The sequence below is a fragment of the Epinephelus lanceolatus genome, chromosome 18, assembly GCF_041903045.1.
Source record: "Epinephelus lanceolatus isolate andai-2023 chromosome 18, ASM4190304v1, whole genome shotgun sequence".
Taxonomy (NCBI): Eukaryota; Metazoa; Chordata; class Actinopteri; order Perciformes; family Serranidae; genus Epinephelus; species Epinephelus lanceolatus.
The window spans coordinates 19,847,106-19,862,743 of record NC_135751.1 but is presented as its reverse complement, the minus strand read 5'-3'; the positions used below and the strand labels follow the sequence as shown (position 1 = coordinate 19,862,743).

General features: G+C 41.1%; 2 protein-coding genes across 3 annotated transcripts in view; one reads left to right on the top strand and one right to left on the bottom strand.

Moving 5' to 3' along the window:
- Nucleotides 1–1,119, bottom strand: part of aatka (apoptosis-associated tyrosine kinase a) — a 44,785-nt gene extending 43,666 nt beyond the window's left edge. The window contains exons 1-2 of one of the 2 annotated variants that reach the window (XM_033645577.2): nt 981–1,119; nt 755–870 (exon numbers count right to left, since the gene is read on the bottom strand). In XM_033645577.2, coding sequence (XP_033501468.2) covers nt 755–836 — 82 coding nt within the window. In that variant the 5' untranslated portion in view covers nt 837–870; nt 981–1,119. Of the gene's footprint in view, nt 1–754; nt 871–937 lie in introns of both variants that reach the window. The other variant, XM_033645578.2, reaches the window with a different exon arrangement.
- Nucleotides 1,120–4,421: 3,302 nt separating this feature from the next.
- Nucleotides 4,422–11,610, top strand: LOC117267800 (immunoglobulin lambda-1 light chain-like). The gene is made up of 4 exons (XM_078161503.1): nt 4,422–4,534; nt 6,469–6,795; nt 10,183–10,212; nt 11,081–11,610. Exons 1-4 carry the CDS (start codon nt 4,495–4,497, stop codon nt 11,407–11,409), a joined length of 726 nt encoding a protein of 241 aa, XP_078017629.1. The 5' UTR covers nt 4,422–4,494; the 3' UTR covers nt 11,410–11,610.
- The last annotated feature ends 4,028 nt before the right edge of the window (nt 11,611–15,638 follow it).

The following is a 15,638-nucleotide window of genomic DNA, read 5'->3' as shown; positions in this document are numbered from 1 at the left end:
TATAATTGGACAAAGAGGGATCACTGAGTGTGTGCAGTTTGTGGAGGACAGATAGATCCTGAAACTTGAGAGCCACTGGACTCGCCGTCATTTGTATGCTCAGCACACTGCGCTCAGTGCAGGGGACTCTCTCAGTCCTGTTTACACTCGCACACGGCTATTTATTCTGCTCTAATTCAAGCCCTCACATGGGACAGCCATGACTTCCTGCTCGGTGGTCCCGTAGCACTGCAGCAGCACCTGGGTTCTCCTTCCCATTACCCCAGACACCCAGGGGGGATGATTAAACGCTGCATCCAAACGGGCAAAGAAGAAGCGCAACCTCCGGCAGTACAGCCACACACCTCTGTCAGCGGGTCACCTCTGTAATGTTGGAGTCGGTTAGCACGCACACACCCTGATCATAGCGCACAGTACACACATGCACGCACGCAGCTGCAGGGATGTATGTGTAGGGCTATGCAGAATCTGTGCAGGCACAACTTTTAACCCTCTTGTCACCAAGCTGTAAGGGGCCGATTGAATGTAAAACATCTGAGCTAATCTTGTGATGTTTGGGCGCACTGTGGTGATGATGATGATGTTATGGCAAGAAAACGTTGTATACAATGATGTAGCGTCAGGACACAGTGTATGGCCTTGCATCAAACACCAGATTCACTCAGCTTCATCATAAAAAGACATACATCTAAAGCAGGTCTGCAGCAAATGGCCAAACGCTCTCATTCAAGCCACCCATCAGTTTGACCCTTACCTGTATCAAAGTGGGAGCTGAAGGCAAAACTGGGATTGAAAAACGCCGAAGACATGACAATCACATGTAGGGCACAGACCATCCTCCTCGTTGCGTTGCAGAAGACAGCAAAAAGCCTAAACACAAAAAAAAGGGTCAAGAATAAATTCCCGACTCAGGTGCGTTTTTTGAGATTCAAGTAACCTGTGGTCGGAGCGGTGATGCGCAGCATTTTATTCCATCACACCTCACAGAGAGCCCCCCGAAAATCCTGCTCCACCTTCAGCTCGAGCAGATTTGGAGACAGATGTTGACAGTCAGTTCCATTTCACCACATCTGTTAGTGTACTTGCTTGACAACAAAACCCCGTCTCGCGCTGTCTTTCATTTGACTGCTATTCTGGACAGGTTCGGTGTACCTACTCGGTCACCCGTTATTTACACCAATTTTTGACACTGCAGAATCTTGGCTGCTCCAAACATTTGGTGATCTCCCATTTGTCTTCCTTTCAGAATAAACCTCTGGTTGCTCCTTGTCCAGCACTATATGTAACATGCCGTTTTTAGGGAGAGCAGCTGGTTCTTTTTTAAAAAGATGCGTCGGTCAGCGATGCGCATTTGGGTTTCAGCTTCGGTACAGAAAGAATGCGCGACATCTTGCACCAGTGTCAAGTCACACAAAGTATACAAGTACTTCCGTTTACATCTTTCAAAATAAAACGTATGTATGCGTCATAAGACTGATGTTTGTCTTTTATTTTGAAGACAAACCCACGCAGTGCTCCGGCTTTCTCTGTCACGCTTGACGCAGCCATTTCCAGAGGAATCCTGGTTGGTGAGCGTGCGCGCGCGCGTGCGTAGGCTATGTGTTTAAAGTTGTTTTAAACAGAACATATTACTAAAATACTCTCGTATGTTTGGGGAGCACACAGGGACCACAGTACCTTCTGTCCTGGCATCCCACCAGGTCTCAACAACACCAGGTCCAGCAGGCGATGATGATGGGCACAGAGGGCCAGCGTCCAGCCCACAAACAGCCCATTTTGGGAACAGCATTGCCTGCAGAGACTCTAGTGAGTCCATCATAGCCAGATTGCTCTTTCGTAGTTGTTAAGTTTTATTTCTAAGCACAGTTTGGAGACGCAGTGGGAAGCTTACTGGTGGAGACATGCAGGTTGACAGCTGTGTAGGAAGGTGGCCAATGGACAGGTGACTGGCAGAGGCGGGAAAATTAAACACTGCGACTAGTGGACAGGTGAGGAAAGGCAGGCAGCATAGGCATCACCAAACATGACTTTGACAAAATGATTTGTCAAACATTGCCCAAATTATCTGTGCTGCATCAGTCAGCATGGATAATTTTGCAATCCACATATTTATGGTACTATATGCACACTTTCAAATGATCTAGGGCAGGGGTGTCAAACGTATTGTAGTCCATAGGCCACATTCAGCCCAATTTGATCTCAGATGGGCCGGACCAATAAAACTATAGCATAATAACCTATAAGTAACATCAGCTCCAATATTTTCCCTTGTGTAAAGAATTACAAGCACATTTTGTAGACATTTATCCTTTTTACAAAACAGATGAACAGCGTGAGATGTCTTAAGAAAAGTAAGTGCAATGTCAACAGTATGTCTCAGTTTTTGACACAGATGCAGACATCCTGATACAGATTCTCTTGAACTGAAGCTGCTGATTGAATATTTTGCACAATGTTTAATATCTTTAAACATGGTCACAGTAAGTATACATTGTTATATCAGCGAACCGATCTTGTCAGGGTCAAAAAGCCTCTGAAGCAGAATTTCACTTGGATTAGGCAACGCATTGTTTAACTTGCCCCTGAAACCTGGCACCTCTTGAGCAAGGTCTCACCCCAAAGTCTTCGAAAGTGACTTGCAGCGTCAGAAACCAACGAAAAAAGGTGTCCTCTAACGTCGGCATGATACACAGCTGGTTACCGTTAGAGTTTAATGGCACCCGCTGGTGTTGGGGGAAACACAGTGGGACAAGGACAAAAGTCTGAGTGGGGTGGGAGAGAGGTGTGGTGGATGGGTCCTATAAACATCGGCCTTCACCCGAGAGAGCAGCATTTGTGTCCCGTAAGATTCTAAAGCCAAACCCCATTCTTTTTTTCCCTAAACCTAACGATGTGTTTGTTGAAGGAAAAAAAAAACACGTCAATTCAGGGTGTTTTACTGACATAGTGCATTTATTTTGAAAGAGACTGTATGTAAACAGCAAATTTCCTGTGAAAACAGAAGTATATCTTGAATAAAGAGAACTTGACACGGTATCCCAGAACATCAACAACCATCGCACCCAGGGTACCTTGCACTTCTTGTGCTGCATTTGCTGTAGCCAATCTCACACTGACTTGTGTTCTGTGAAACTTGACTATTTATTTGGATGGATTTTCTGTTTCAGTAGATTAATGCAAACTTTTTGTCAATCATTCAAACTGACTCCAAATATAATAAGAGACCACAAATATGTTAGATCATGTCTGCATTCTTTAGACAGAAATTTAAGCTAAACTAATTTAGAGTGAGTGTTGCCTATGTTATGTTGCATTAAAACCTAAATTCCTCCTCCCCACTCACTCTCTCTCTCTCTCTCTCTCTCCCTCTCTCTCACACACACACACACACACACACACACACACACACACACACACAAATGCTTCCTATTAGCCCTCTGCTGGTTGTCAGCAGTAAGACACAGACAAAGTGTCAAGCATCAAAGTAAAAAATTACAATTCCCAAGTACTACTATAGTATATACTATATATACTATAGATAGTTCACATGTACCATTCAACCATGTATGTCTTGCAGATTGATTAATTTGAGGAATATATAAATGTATTCAAATTCTTGATTGATGACCTAACTGCATAAAATGAAGTAGTCTTTGAGACAATATTTGCCCGCATGTCTTTTGACAAATGATACATGTCTTAGTTTGACTTTGTGTGGTTGAATCTGCAAAACCTGATAACAACAAATAAAGAAAAATACAGGGAATTGTTATTCTGTTGAATGCCCACTAGAGTGCAGCACTCGCTTACTATTAGAAGGCACAGAGGGCACTGTAACTGATTCAAATAGTTTTTTTTTCTTTTTTGAACACACATAAAAAAAGAAAAAAAGAGGGAAAAGTAGCAGGTCTAGATTTCACTTCAGCAGGATGCACCTGCAGGCCTCCTGTCTTTATTTAGCTGCATGTAAATGAGATAAGAGGTTAGAAAAACCGCCCTTGACTGGAAACACAACGGAAATGAAAATATGAAATGTGAATTAAAATATTATGTATTTGTTTGTTTGTTTACAGTTTTACATGTGCATTGGTGTTTCACATTTTCTCCTTTGAAAAAAACTTGTGAATCAGGTAAAGATAGTTTGTGTAAAGCAAGCAAGAACATATAAAGATTCAAAGTTGATCCAAACTTGAATACATGTCATGAATATCAATTAATGGGAAGTGGACAAAGTAACAATTCTATTCCATTAAAACTGCAAGAAAATAATTTTTGATCCTGGCATTATAGCACATGGATAATGAAACAGGAGGCAAATGTGAGAAAGCATGCAGACTGAAGCAAAGCTCCTCCTCCTGTCAGTCACTCTCAGTTTCAGTGTGCTATTAAATTGCTCCTCCAGCACCTCCTCTCCTCATCCTCCAAAGCCTCTGATCTGTCAGCAGTAAGCTGACTTTCCAAGTTACAAGACCATTCTCAGCACACACTGACAACATGCTGGGGACCCTCTGCACTCTCATCACTGCTCTAACATGTAAGGAGGCTGACTTACTGCAGCTTTGACCTCATGTTGGATTAATCAGTCTGTGTGTTTCTCTTGACTCCATGTCATCTTGTTGTTTCCAGGTGTGAGTGGTGTGACGGTGGTGACACAGAAGCCTCCTGTTGTGACGCTGAGGACAGGAGAGACAGCCACCATGGACTGTAACCTGGGGACTGTTACTGATCAGTCAGCTTTCTGGTATAAACAGATTCCAGGAGGAGTTCCTCAGTACTTGTTATATTTTTATCACACCTGGAGCTCTCCAGGCTATGGCTCTGGTTTCTCCTCTCCCAACTCATCAGTCAAAATCAGATTATCGTTTGATCATCAACAATGTGGAGGAGGGAGACTCAGCAGTCTATTACTGTAACACATGGGATGACTCTGCTAAAGAGAACGTATCACAGTGATTTACACTGTGACAAAAACCTCCTCACTAACTACTTCTGCTTTTTGACCTGCTGATACATCTTGACTGGCAGTGAAGCCATCAGTCAATGCTTCTTGTAACTTCCCCACATAGATATTAAAATTATGTTTCAAACTTTGAAACCCTTTTATTTTACTCACGTAAATCTTCAGATCTTTCCTTATGATTGTCATATACAGTATGTCATGGGTACATGCTGACACAAAACAGACAACATGCTCACTCGACATGTTATAGAAAGTTTGCTGATCTTAATTCAGATAATGTCGCACAGGTTGTGATAATTGTTACACAAACATTTGTTTGGATTTAATCTAACACATATATCCAAAGTTAAAAGATCACCTGGCTGCAGAAAGTTACAAAAACTTACGTGATGTCTTGTGCAGCTGAAACACAACAAATGAAAATGCTTCATTCACCTGACAACATGTCATATAGATTTAGGGATTCAAGATTTGTTTCCAACAAATGAAACACACACCACACCCTGCTTATTATATAATACTGTTTGCACATACTGTAAAATACAGTTATTATAAATCTGAGCAGATCAGCAAGACATTTGGAGTCCCCCAGGGTTCCATTCTTGGGCTGCTGTTATTTAACCTGTACATGCTCCTCTAGATCCAACCATACATGACAATAACATTTGCTATCACAGCTACACAGATTTATTTAGATCTTCCACCAAGTGACCATGATGTTGTTGACTCATCTGATGAATGCTTAGAGAAAATAAAAAACTGGATGCAGTTAAATCAATTGAATTAAAGACCAAAACCTCAGTTCGAAATTTAGGTGTTTTAATAGACTCAGATCTGAGCTTCAGCAGACACATCAAGGCAATAATTGTAACTGAATCAGTATTTTTTCATCTTAAACAATGAGGATGAAGTAGAGAAGGTGTAGTAAACATAAACATTTGGAATTAAACCATGTCTTCCCAAAGATTTATTCATGTTTGCTGCATTTATTTAGAACCTGACAAGTCACATTTAACATTAAACGAAAGCCATGAAGGAGTATTTATTTGGTGTGATCAGTCCTTTATGGAAACTACCAGAAGACACAATTAATTTGATACCACAGCTGGATTTAGTATTTAAAGAACATAAAAAGATTTCTTAAAGCAATATGAAGACGTGTTTAACAACAGAAGTGATGAAAAAGTTTATGATGTAGATCCCATACATGCTGTAGTTGATTTATGAGCTAAGGAAACTGTTGAGTGAAACTCCTCCTCCTCCACTTCTCCTCTCCTCAGTGTCTTTATAAGCTTCTGTCTCTCTTCTCCTCACACTCCAACCCTGCTCACCTCTCAGCTGGACAGTAAGGGACGTTTACACCACACACTGACAACATGCTGGGGACCCTCTGCACTCTCATCACTGCTCTAACATGTAAGGAGGCTGACTTACTGCAGCTTTGACCTCATGTTGGATTCATCAGTCTGTGTGTTTCTCTTGACTCCATGTCATCTTGTTGTTTCCAGGTGTGAGTGGTGTGACGGTGGTGACACAGAAGCCTCCTGTTGTGACGCTGAGGAAAGGAGAGACAGCCACCATGGACTGTAACCTGGGGACTGTCACTGATGCTGCTCTCTGGTATAAACAGATTCCAGGAGGAGTTCCTCAGTATATACTGAAGTTTTATCACAGCTGGAGCTCTCCAGGCTATGGCTCTGGTTTCTCCTCTCCCAAATTCACATCTACTCATCAGTCAACATCAGATTATCGTTTGATCATCAACAACGTGGAGGAGGGAGACTCAGCAGTCTATTACTGTCAAACATGGGACAACTCTGCTACAGAGCACGTATCACAGTGATTTACACTGTGACAAAAACCTCCTCACTAACTACTTCTGCTTTTTGACCTGCTGATACATCTTGACTGGCAGTGAAGCCATCAGTCAATGCTTCTTGTAACTTCCTCACTTATACATTTAAAATATATTTTAAATGTTGTAACACTTCAATTTGATTCCAACATAAATAGTTAGAAGAATCTTTGTATTATTAGCCTATTACACATATACACAGTATCAACACAAGTAAAGTTACGATCCATAACCCTGTTGGGAAATTTGCAACTGTTTTTCTTTTTCTTTTTTGTCACAGAATAAAAAAACCCTTGTTGAGAGAAATCTGGTGCACATAGTGGTGATTATTGTTTAGTCGCAGTGAATATTAATCCAACTACATTGTTTCTACTTCCTTCTTCTTCTTCTTTCGGCTGTTCCCTTTAGGGGTCACCACAGCGAATCATCTGCCTCCATCTAACCCTATCCTCTGTATCCTCTTCTCTCACACCAACTGACTTCATGTCCTCTTTCACTACATCCATAAATCTCCTCCTTGGTCTTCCTCTAGGCCTCTTGCCTGGAAGTTTCCAACCTCAGCATCCTTCTACTGATATATTCACTATCCCTCCTCTGAACATGTCCAAACCATCTCAGTCTGGCCTCTCTGGCTTTATCTCCAAAACATCTAACATGAGCTGTCCCTCTGATGCACTCATTCCTGATCCTATCCATCCTCGTCACTCCCAAAGAGAACCCCAGCATCTTCATCTCTGCTACCTCCAGCTCTGCCTCCTGTCTTTTCCTCAGTGCCACTGTCTCTAAACCAAACAACATCACTGGTCTCACCACCGTCTTGTACACCTCTCCTTTTAGTCTTGCTGGTACTCTTCTATCACACATCACTCCTGACGCTTTTCTCCACCCGTTCCAACGTGCTTGCACACACTCTCCGCTGCTCTGGACTGTTGACCCCAAGTACTTAAAATCCTCCACCTTCTTTATTTCTACTCCCTGTGACCTCACCGTTCCACCTGGGTCCTTCTCATTCAAGACACATGTATTCTGTCTCGCTACGACTAACCTTCATTCCTCTCCTTTCCAGGTTATACCGCCACCTCTCTAGATTTTCCTGCACCTGCTCCCTGCTCTCACTACACATCACAGTGTCATCTGCAAACATCATAGTCCATGGAGATTCCTGTCTAACCTCATCTGTCAGCCTGTCCATCACCATAGCAAACAAGAAGGGGCTCAGAGCTGATCCTTGATGCACTTCCACCTTAAACTCCTCTGTCACACCTACAGCACACCTCACCACTGTCCAGCAGCTCTCATACATGTCCTGCACCCCTCTGACATACTTCTCTGCCACTCCAGACTTCCTCATTTAATACCACATCTCCTCTCTTGGCACCCTGTCATATGCTTTCTCTAGATCTACAAAGACACAATGCAGTTCCCTCTGACCTTCTCTGTACTTCTCCATCAACATCCCCAAAGCAAATACTGCATCTGTAGTACTTTCTCTTTGCATGAAACCATACTGCTGCTCACAGATGCTCACCTCTGCTCTTAGTCTAGCTTCCACTACTCTTTCCCATAGCTTCATTGTATGGCTCATCAACTGTGTCCCTCTGTAGTTGCCACAACTCTGCACGTCTCTCTTCTTCTTAAAAATCGGCACCAGCACACTTCTCCTCCACTCCTCAGGCATCCTCTCACTCTCTAAGACCTTGCCGCCTCTCCTAGACACTTCCATACCTCCACAGGTATAGCATCAGGACCAACTGCCTTTCCACTCTTCATCCTCTTCAATGCCCTCCTCACTTCATCCTTACTAATCTTTGCTACGTCCTGCTCCACAATGGTCACCTCTTCTACTCTTTGTTCTCTCTCATTTTCCTCATTCATCAACTCTTCCAAGTACTCTTTCCATCTTCCCATCTCTATCTCTCTGCCTCGCCAACCTGTATAAATCAGTCTGTCCCTCCTTACTGTCCAACCTATCATACAAGTTGTTGTACGCCCTTTGTTTGGCCTTCTTCTGAGCTAACCTCTTTCTCTGTATACACTCCTGCACTTCCTCATTCCACCACCAGGTCTCCTTATCTCCTTTCCTTCCAGATGACACACCAAGCACTCTCCTACCTGGGCACAAAGTTGATCTGGCTGACAAAAGTTGCAAAAACACAAACACAAAAACGTTTGTTATTAAAGAGAAGATAAAAGACAATCAAATGAAAATGCAACATTGATCTTCTAACATCTACATGCACAGATTAAAGTGCTGTTATTTACAATTGTAAGAAAACATGAAGCTGGAAAACATTAAAACTATATTAGCATGTCATCATATTTACTTTATTTTTTGCAAATTAAACATATAAGCACTTTTTACTTTTCTACCACCCTTGACATTACTAACACTGATGTAAAAGATGTGACATGGAAACATAAAAAAAGTTATTTATTTATTATTGACTGAAAACAGTGTTGAGTGAAACTCCTCCTCCTCCACTTCTCCTCTCGTCAGTGTCTTTATAAGCTTCAGTCTCTCTTCTCCTCACACTCCAACCCTGCTCACCTCTCAGCTGGACAGTAAGGGACGTTTACACCACACACTGACAACATGCTGGGGACCCTCTGCACTCTCATCACTGCTCTAACATGTAAGATATTCTTCTCAGTCCTTTTATAGCCCATATTTTCACACACAAACCTTTGACTCATGTATTTTTCTCTGTATGTTGACAGATGTTGATGCAGTCAAAGTGCTGACCCAGATGCCTGCTGTCCACACAGTTTCTACAGGACAAGAGGCTGTTCTCAACTGCAACATTCAGAGAGATGAAAATTATTATGTTTATTGGTATAAACAGGTTCCTGGTGAAACTCCTCAGTTTGTCCTGAGATTTCACCATTCTCAAAGTTCACCAGACAAATTTGGATCAGGATTCTCCTCAGACCGATTCAACTCTAAATCCTCATCAAACATAGATTACCAGTTCATCATAAAGCGGACAGAGACAGGAGACTCTGCTGTCCATTACTGTCAGACATGGGACAATTCTACCATGAAGTGGGTATCACAGTGATTCACACCATGACAGAAACCTCAGTGAGAGAGTCACCACATATTTTATAAATTCTGACCAAAATGAATGAATTTAAATATATAAACATGTAACAAAACAAGAACGGACAATAAATGAACTCCAGTAAAGACAAATGAGTGGTTTGAAACAAGTCCAGCAGTGTTTTGGAATATAATGAGACTGATGAAGTGAAAAGACGTTGACAGTGAAAGTTGGTCTCAACAGGATGTTTCAGTTCCACTCCCCTCATTAGTGAGAGTCAGGAGGTTTTTGTACAGCCATGTGTACAAACTGAATCACTGTGGTATTCGGACAAGGCACCAAGCTGATTGTGACAAGTAAGTACTTTTTAACTCATCATAAAACAGGACAGATTTTATGTTTCTGATACATGTCAAGAGAAAATCATCCATTTAATATGTTGCTCATTGTTTAGAATATTCAGCAGTTTTTGTGAATAATATATTGACTTTTTTCATTTACATCTCCTTTGATACCAGACTGTGTGTTTGACGGCAAAGGAAAGATCTGCGAATGATCACAATATTTTAAATATTTTCTACAAATATTCTACAGTTTGTAAATAGTGAAGGATTTTTTTTTCAGATGGGCAACATTAACAAGATTGTGTGTATTTATTTTTACAACTTACTACAAGTTCTGACATCGGGGAAAAAACCCAACGTTAAAAAAATCTGTCAGAAATATTTAATTTTCCCATGTCAGCAATAAATACTGTACTTGTAGTGATTATTTACTAAACTTAATAGGTTTAGCGATAATTTTGAATTTACCTGAATATCATTGTGGCTGTTTGAAATTAAAATTATTTTTATTTCATGGTCAAAATTGTGAAATAAAGATGAAAACTGATTTACTGTCATTTCGTAATGTAAAAAGTGACTGAAATGATGATATTGAACTTCAAATACCATTTTGCAAGACACAGAATTTATGAATATTTTTACAAGATAAAAATTATACTGAACTAAAACAAATATTTTTATATTTCTTATATATGTGTTGTGTTGTAAAAAGGAACACTTAATATTTCAGTTGATGATTTCTATATGTTTTAAATTGCTTTATTTCTTCAGCGTATTTGTTATATTGTCATCAGAACTAATAATGAATCTGTTACTGTCATGCTTTGTATTAATGATTTGACTCCTGGTTATCTGATGAATGTCCTTTGTGTATCTTCAGGCTCCAGCCTCCCTCCTCCTGTCCTGACAGTCTTCCCTCCGTCCAGTGCTGAGCTCCAGTCCAACAAAGCCTCTCTGGTCTGTCTGTCCAGTCAGTCTGTGCCTTTTGCAGATGTGAGCTGGTTGCTTGGTGGGAGTCCAGTGAGCAGTGGGATCTCTACCAGCACCGCTGTTCAGCAAGCAGACCAGACCTTCCAAATCAGCAGCTATCTGGCCGTCCAGACGTCAGACTGGAACATGGATAAGGTTTACACATGTAAAGTGTCTTTGGGCTCCCAGACTGCAGAGAAAAACATCAACAAGTCACACTGTCCCACTGAAGAACAGTAGAGGAGCAGAATGAGCATTTAACATCTGCTTCTTTACTCTTTGTGCTGTTTGCTCATTACAAGGTTTACATGTTAGAAAAGATGTGTCTGCATGCTTGTAATAAATGTTGTGACAGTTAGGTGGAGGTGTTGTATCAGCTTTGCAAATGCTGCGTTTTTCAACAATCATTCAATAAAAGAAGAAAAAAAACTGTTGGAAAAAGTTTGTGTTTATTTGTACTCATGAAAACATCATTTAAAATGATAATGTGCTATAAAATGTGTAACCTTCATGAGATTTGATTTTTCTCCTGATGCTCATCTCACTGATAATTCAGACACAAAGATAACAGACATATTTCTTTCTTGAATATTCATGTTACATTTCATAAAGCAACATTTTTATTCGGTGTTAATTCACAATAAAAGCACAACAGACAAATTAATGTGACTTTGCCTGGTTTTAGTCGCTTGCAGTCGTTAAGACAATCAGATAAAATGAGCAAATGAAACTGAGTTTTCATCCTCCATCAGTGAAGCATCACCTCTCTACTCCTCCCTCTGGTCCTTCCCAGGATGCACCTGCAGGCCTCCTCTCCTTATTTATAGCTCCATGTAAATGAAGAGGTCAAGTGTCAGCTCTCTGTAAAATCAGAGGGAACTGTCTCTGACTGGAAACACACTGATAGTTTCATGATGAACATGTTGTTGATAAAATACAGTTGAGGTGTGTTAATTACAGTATGTACATGTGTGCAGAGACAAAGTTTCTATCTTGCAGAAGATGTCTGCTGTTGACTCATGAAAAACTTGTAAGCAAAATGATTGACAAATGATAAAACTCTCATGCATGAATTCCATCTATTAGGAAGTGAAAGTAGTAAGAAATCCATATATACTGTGGGCTTCTTTACATCATGACATCATTGTATTTTGTCAATGAAAGTTTTCAGCTAAATTGACAATAATGAATACAGTAAAGACATTTCCCTCCACAGAGGATCTGAGGTCAACAAATGTGAGAAAGCATGCAGACTGAAGCAAAGCTCCTCCTCCTGTCAGTCACTCTCAGTTTCAGTGTGCTATTAAATTGCTCCTCCAGCACCTCCTCTCCTCATCCTCCAAAGCCTCTGATCTGTCAGCAGTAAGCTGACTTTCCAAGTTACAAGACCATTCTCAGCACACACTGACAACATGCTGGGGACCCTCTGCACTCTCATCACTGCTCTAACATGTAAGGAGGCTGACTTACTGCAGCTTTGACCTCATGTTGGATTCATCAGTCTGTGTGTTTCTCTTGACTCCATGTCATCTTGTTGTTTCCAGGTGTGAGTGGTGTGACGGTGGTGACACAGAAGCCTCCTGTTGTGACGCTGAGGAAAGGAGAGACAGTCACCATGGACTGTAACCTGGGGACTGTGACTAATCGATCAGCTCGCTGGTATAAACAGATTCCAGGAGGAGTCTCTCAGTTTGTGTTGAAGTTTTATCACAGCTCAAGCTCCCCAAGCTATGGCTCTGGTTTCTCCTCTCCCAAATTCACATCTACTCATCAGTCAACATCAGATTATCGTTTGATCATCAACAATGTGGAGGAGGGAGACTCAGCAGTCTATTACTGTCACACATGGGACAGCTCTGCTAAAGAGAACGTATCACAGTGATTTACACTGTGACAAAAACCTCCTCACTAACTACTTCTGCTTTTTGACCTGCTGATACATCTTGACTGGCAGTGAAGCCATCAGTCAATGCTTCTTGTAACTTCCCCACATAGATATTAAAATCATGTTTCAAACTTCTAAACCCTTTTATTTTACTCACATAAATCTTCAGATCTTTCCTAATGATAGTCATATACAGTATGTCATGTGTCCATGCTGACACAAAACAGACAACATGCTCACTCGACATGTTATAGAAAGTTTGCAGCAGATTCTCATTCACTGATCTCAGTTCAGATTAATGTCATAAATCTTTCTAGATATAAATCCTCTGGTTCACAGGTAGAAATGATGGTTATACAAACACTTTTTGCATTTAATAGTTATCAAATCCAACCATTCTGGGATATTGTAGGTCCAGAAAGGCAAAAGCATTATCTACACTGAGTGCATTCTCTGTTGCTGACTGTACAGTTTGCAAGAGTTGGTTTAAGCTCAGTTCACACTACACAACTTGTCTTGTAATTGGGAGTCTTGAAGATATTGTGGTTTCACACTACATGACTGAGCAGCACCAAAGGGGTCACGCAGTATAAGATCTATCACCAGGAGGAATCCCTAAGGAACAGGCTCATGTCTTGTGATGTGTGTGTCAACTCGTGGTGCTTACAAATATCATAGGTAATTAATAACTTACAGAAACTTAACAGATTATTATACATTGTATACAATAGTCCACCTTCTCTGTCTCTCTCTGTTACTCTTTCCAAAGATACTCTATAACAAAAGATACCACATTACAAGCTCTGCCAGTGGTATGAATTTGAAGTGTAGTGAATGTCGTGTGGATGGATAAAAGCAGATTCAAAACATTACAACACAAAATGCAGTCCAAACTTTATGTTTGTTCCTTATTTTGCTGCTCGTTTTATCTACTAGCTCAATGTCTGCTATCAACCCAGTGAGAGATCAGTCAGTCAGTTGATGCCAGATCTTGCCAGAACATGTTGCTAAAGGAGAGACATGTCTCGATCAAAGTCAATTTTCTCCTCATCAGTCAGACTGAAAAATACCATTTTAGTGTCAGTATGCTTAGAAGGGGCGGGGCTTGTGAAAAATGGGTCCAGTACTTACTTCAGTGACTATGAGGTGAAAGAATTGGGCATAATCTGTACTCATGTTCACTTTTCCCATTGGAGTGAACAGACTCAGGACTGCTGCTCGTCTCCTAAAGGGGCAGAGCAGTGGTGAAACCCACGTGACACAGATACAGAGGGGAAAAAGCACCACAGGGCTCAGATCTTGTCTCTGTTCTCAACCTGTGTCTTGGGCTCTCATCAGCTGTAGCTCACCGACAGAGTCTCTGACAGGTCCAGATGTTTAGCATGCTGAATATCTGGAGTGTGTCTGCATTGCATTGGTGACTTCTCACCTCACACTTTTGAACAGTTAGTGTTTGAGCACCAATTTTGTGAGTGTGGAGCCATCACTGATTTGTATCTTCTCTGGGGCCTCTGGTGGGAAGATCCAAAAAATATTTTAAACGATTTTAAGTTAGTGGCAAATCAGGGCTGAAGTCATGTAGTGTTACCTAGGCATAACGTAACATGGTTCAAGATCTTCCTTAAAGCTGAGGATGACATCGTTGAAGCTCTGAGGATGCTTTCAGATCATTAAAGAGTAACGGAGGAACAACAGAAACGCTTGACGAGGTTTGTGTGTGCTTCCTATTACTCAAAAGGAATCACAATAAGAAACATTCCAGAGCTGAGATGGCACATTTTGACCAGTATAAGGCAGAGAGTAACGAGCTACCACCTACAGAGGATGTGCTGAAGCAGCTTATTGATGGGGGAGCTACATGTGCAAGCTGGAGTTTGGGGCCAGGCAAGCATTCCTCTGCAAAATGGCTACTACATGGATGATAAAGGCCAGTTGAGACCCACTACCACTGATGTACTACCAGCTCCTCAGGGCACCATTGAAATGGTGAGATGCCACTGCAAAGGACATTATTCAACACTAAGATGTTCCTGTAGGTCAAGAGACTGATGATGCGCTGACCTTTGTTTTTGCAGTAAACAGTGTGTGTGATATGATGTTTAATCATGTTCACTGCATTTAATTACAACCTGAGAAGTCACATTTAACATTAAACTAAGGCCATGAGGGAGTATTAATTTGGTGTGATCAGTCCTTCATGGAAAAATACTACAAGACACTGTTAATGTGTTAATAATGTGATACCACAGCAGGATTTCATATTTAAAGAACATAAACAGACTTCTAAAATCAATATGAAGACATGTTTAACAACAGAAGTGATGAAAAAGTTTATGATGTAGATCCCATACATGCTGTAGTTGATTTGTAAACCAAAAAAACTGTTGAGTGAAACTCCTCCTCCTCCACTTCTCCTCTCCTCAGTGTCTTTATAAGCTTCAGTCTCTCTTCTCCTCACACTCCAACCCTGCTCACCTCTCAGCTGGACAGTAAGGGACGTTTACACCACACACTGACAACATGCTGGGGACCCTCTGCACTCTCATCACTGCTCTAACATGTAAGGAGGCTGACTTACTGCAGC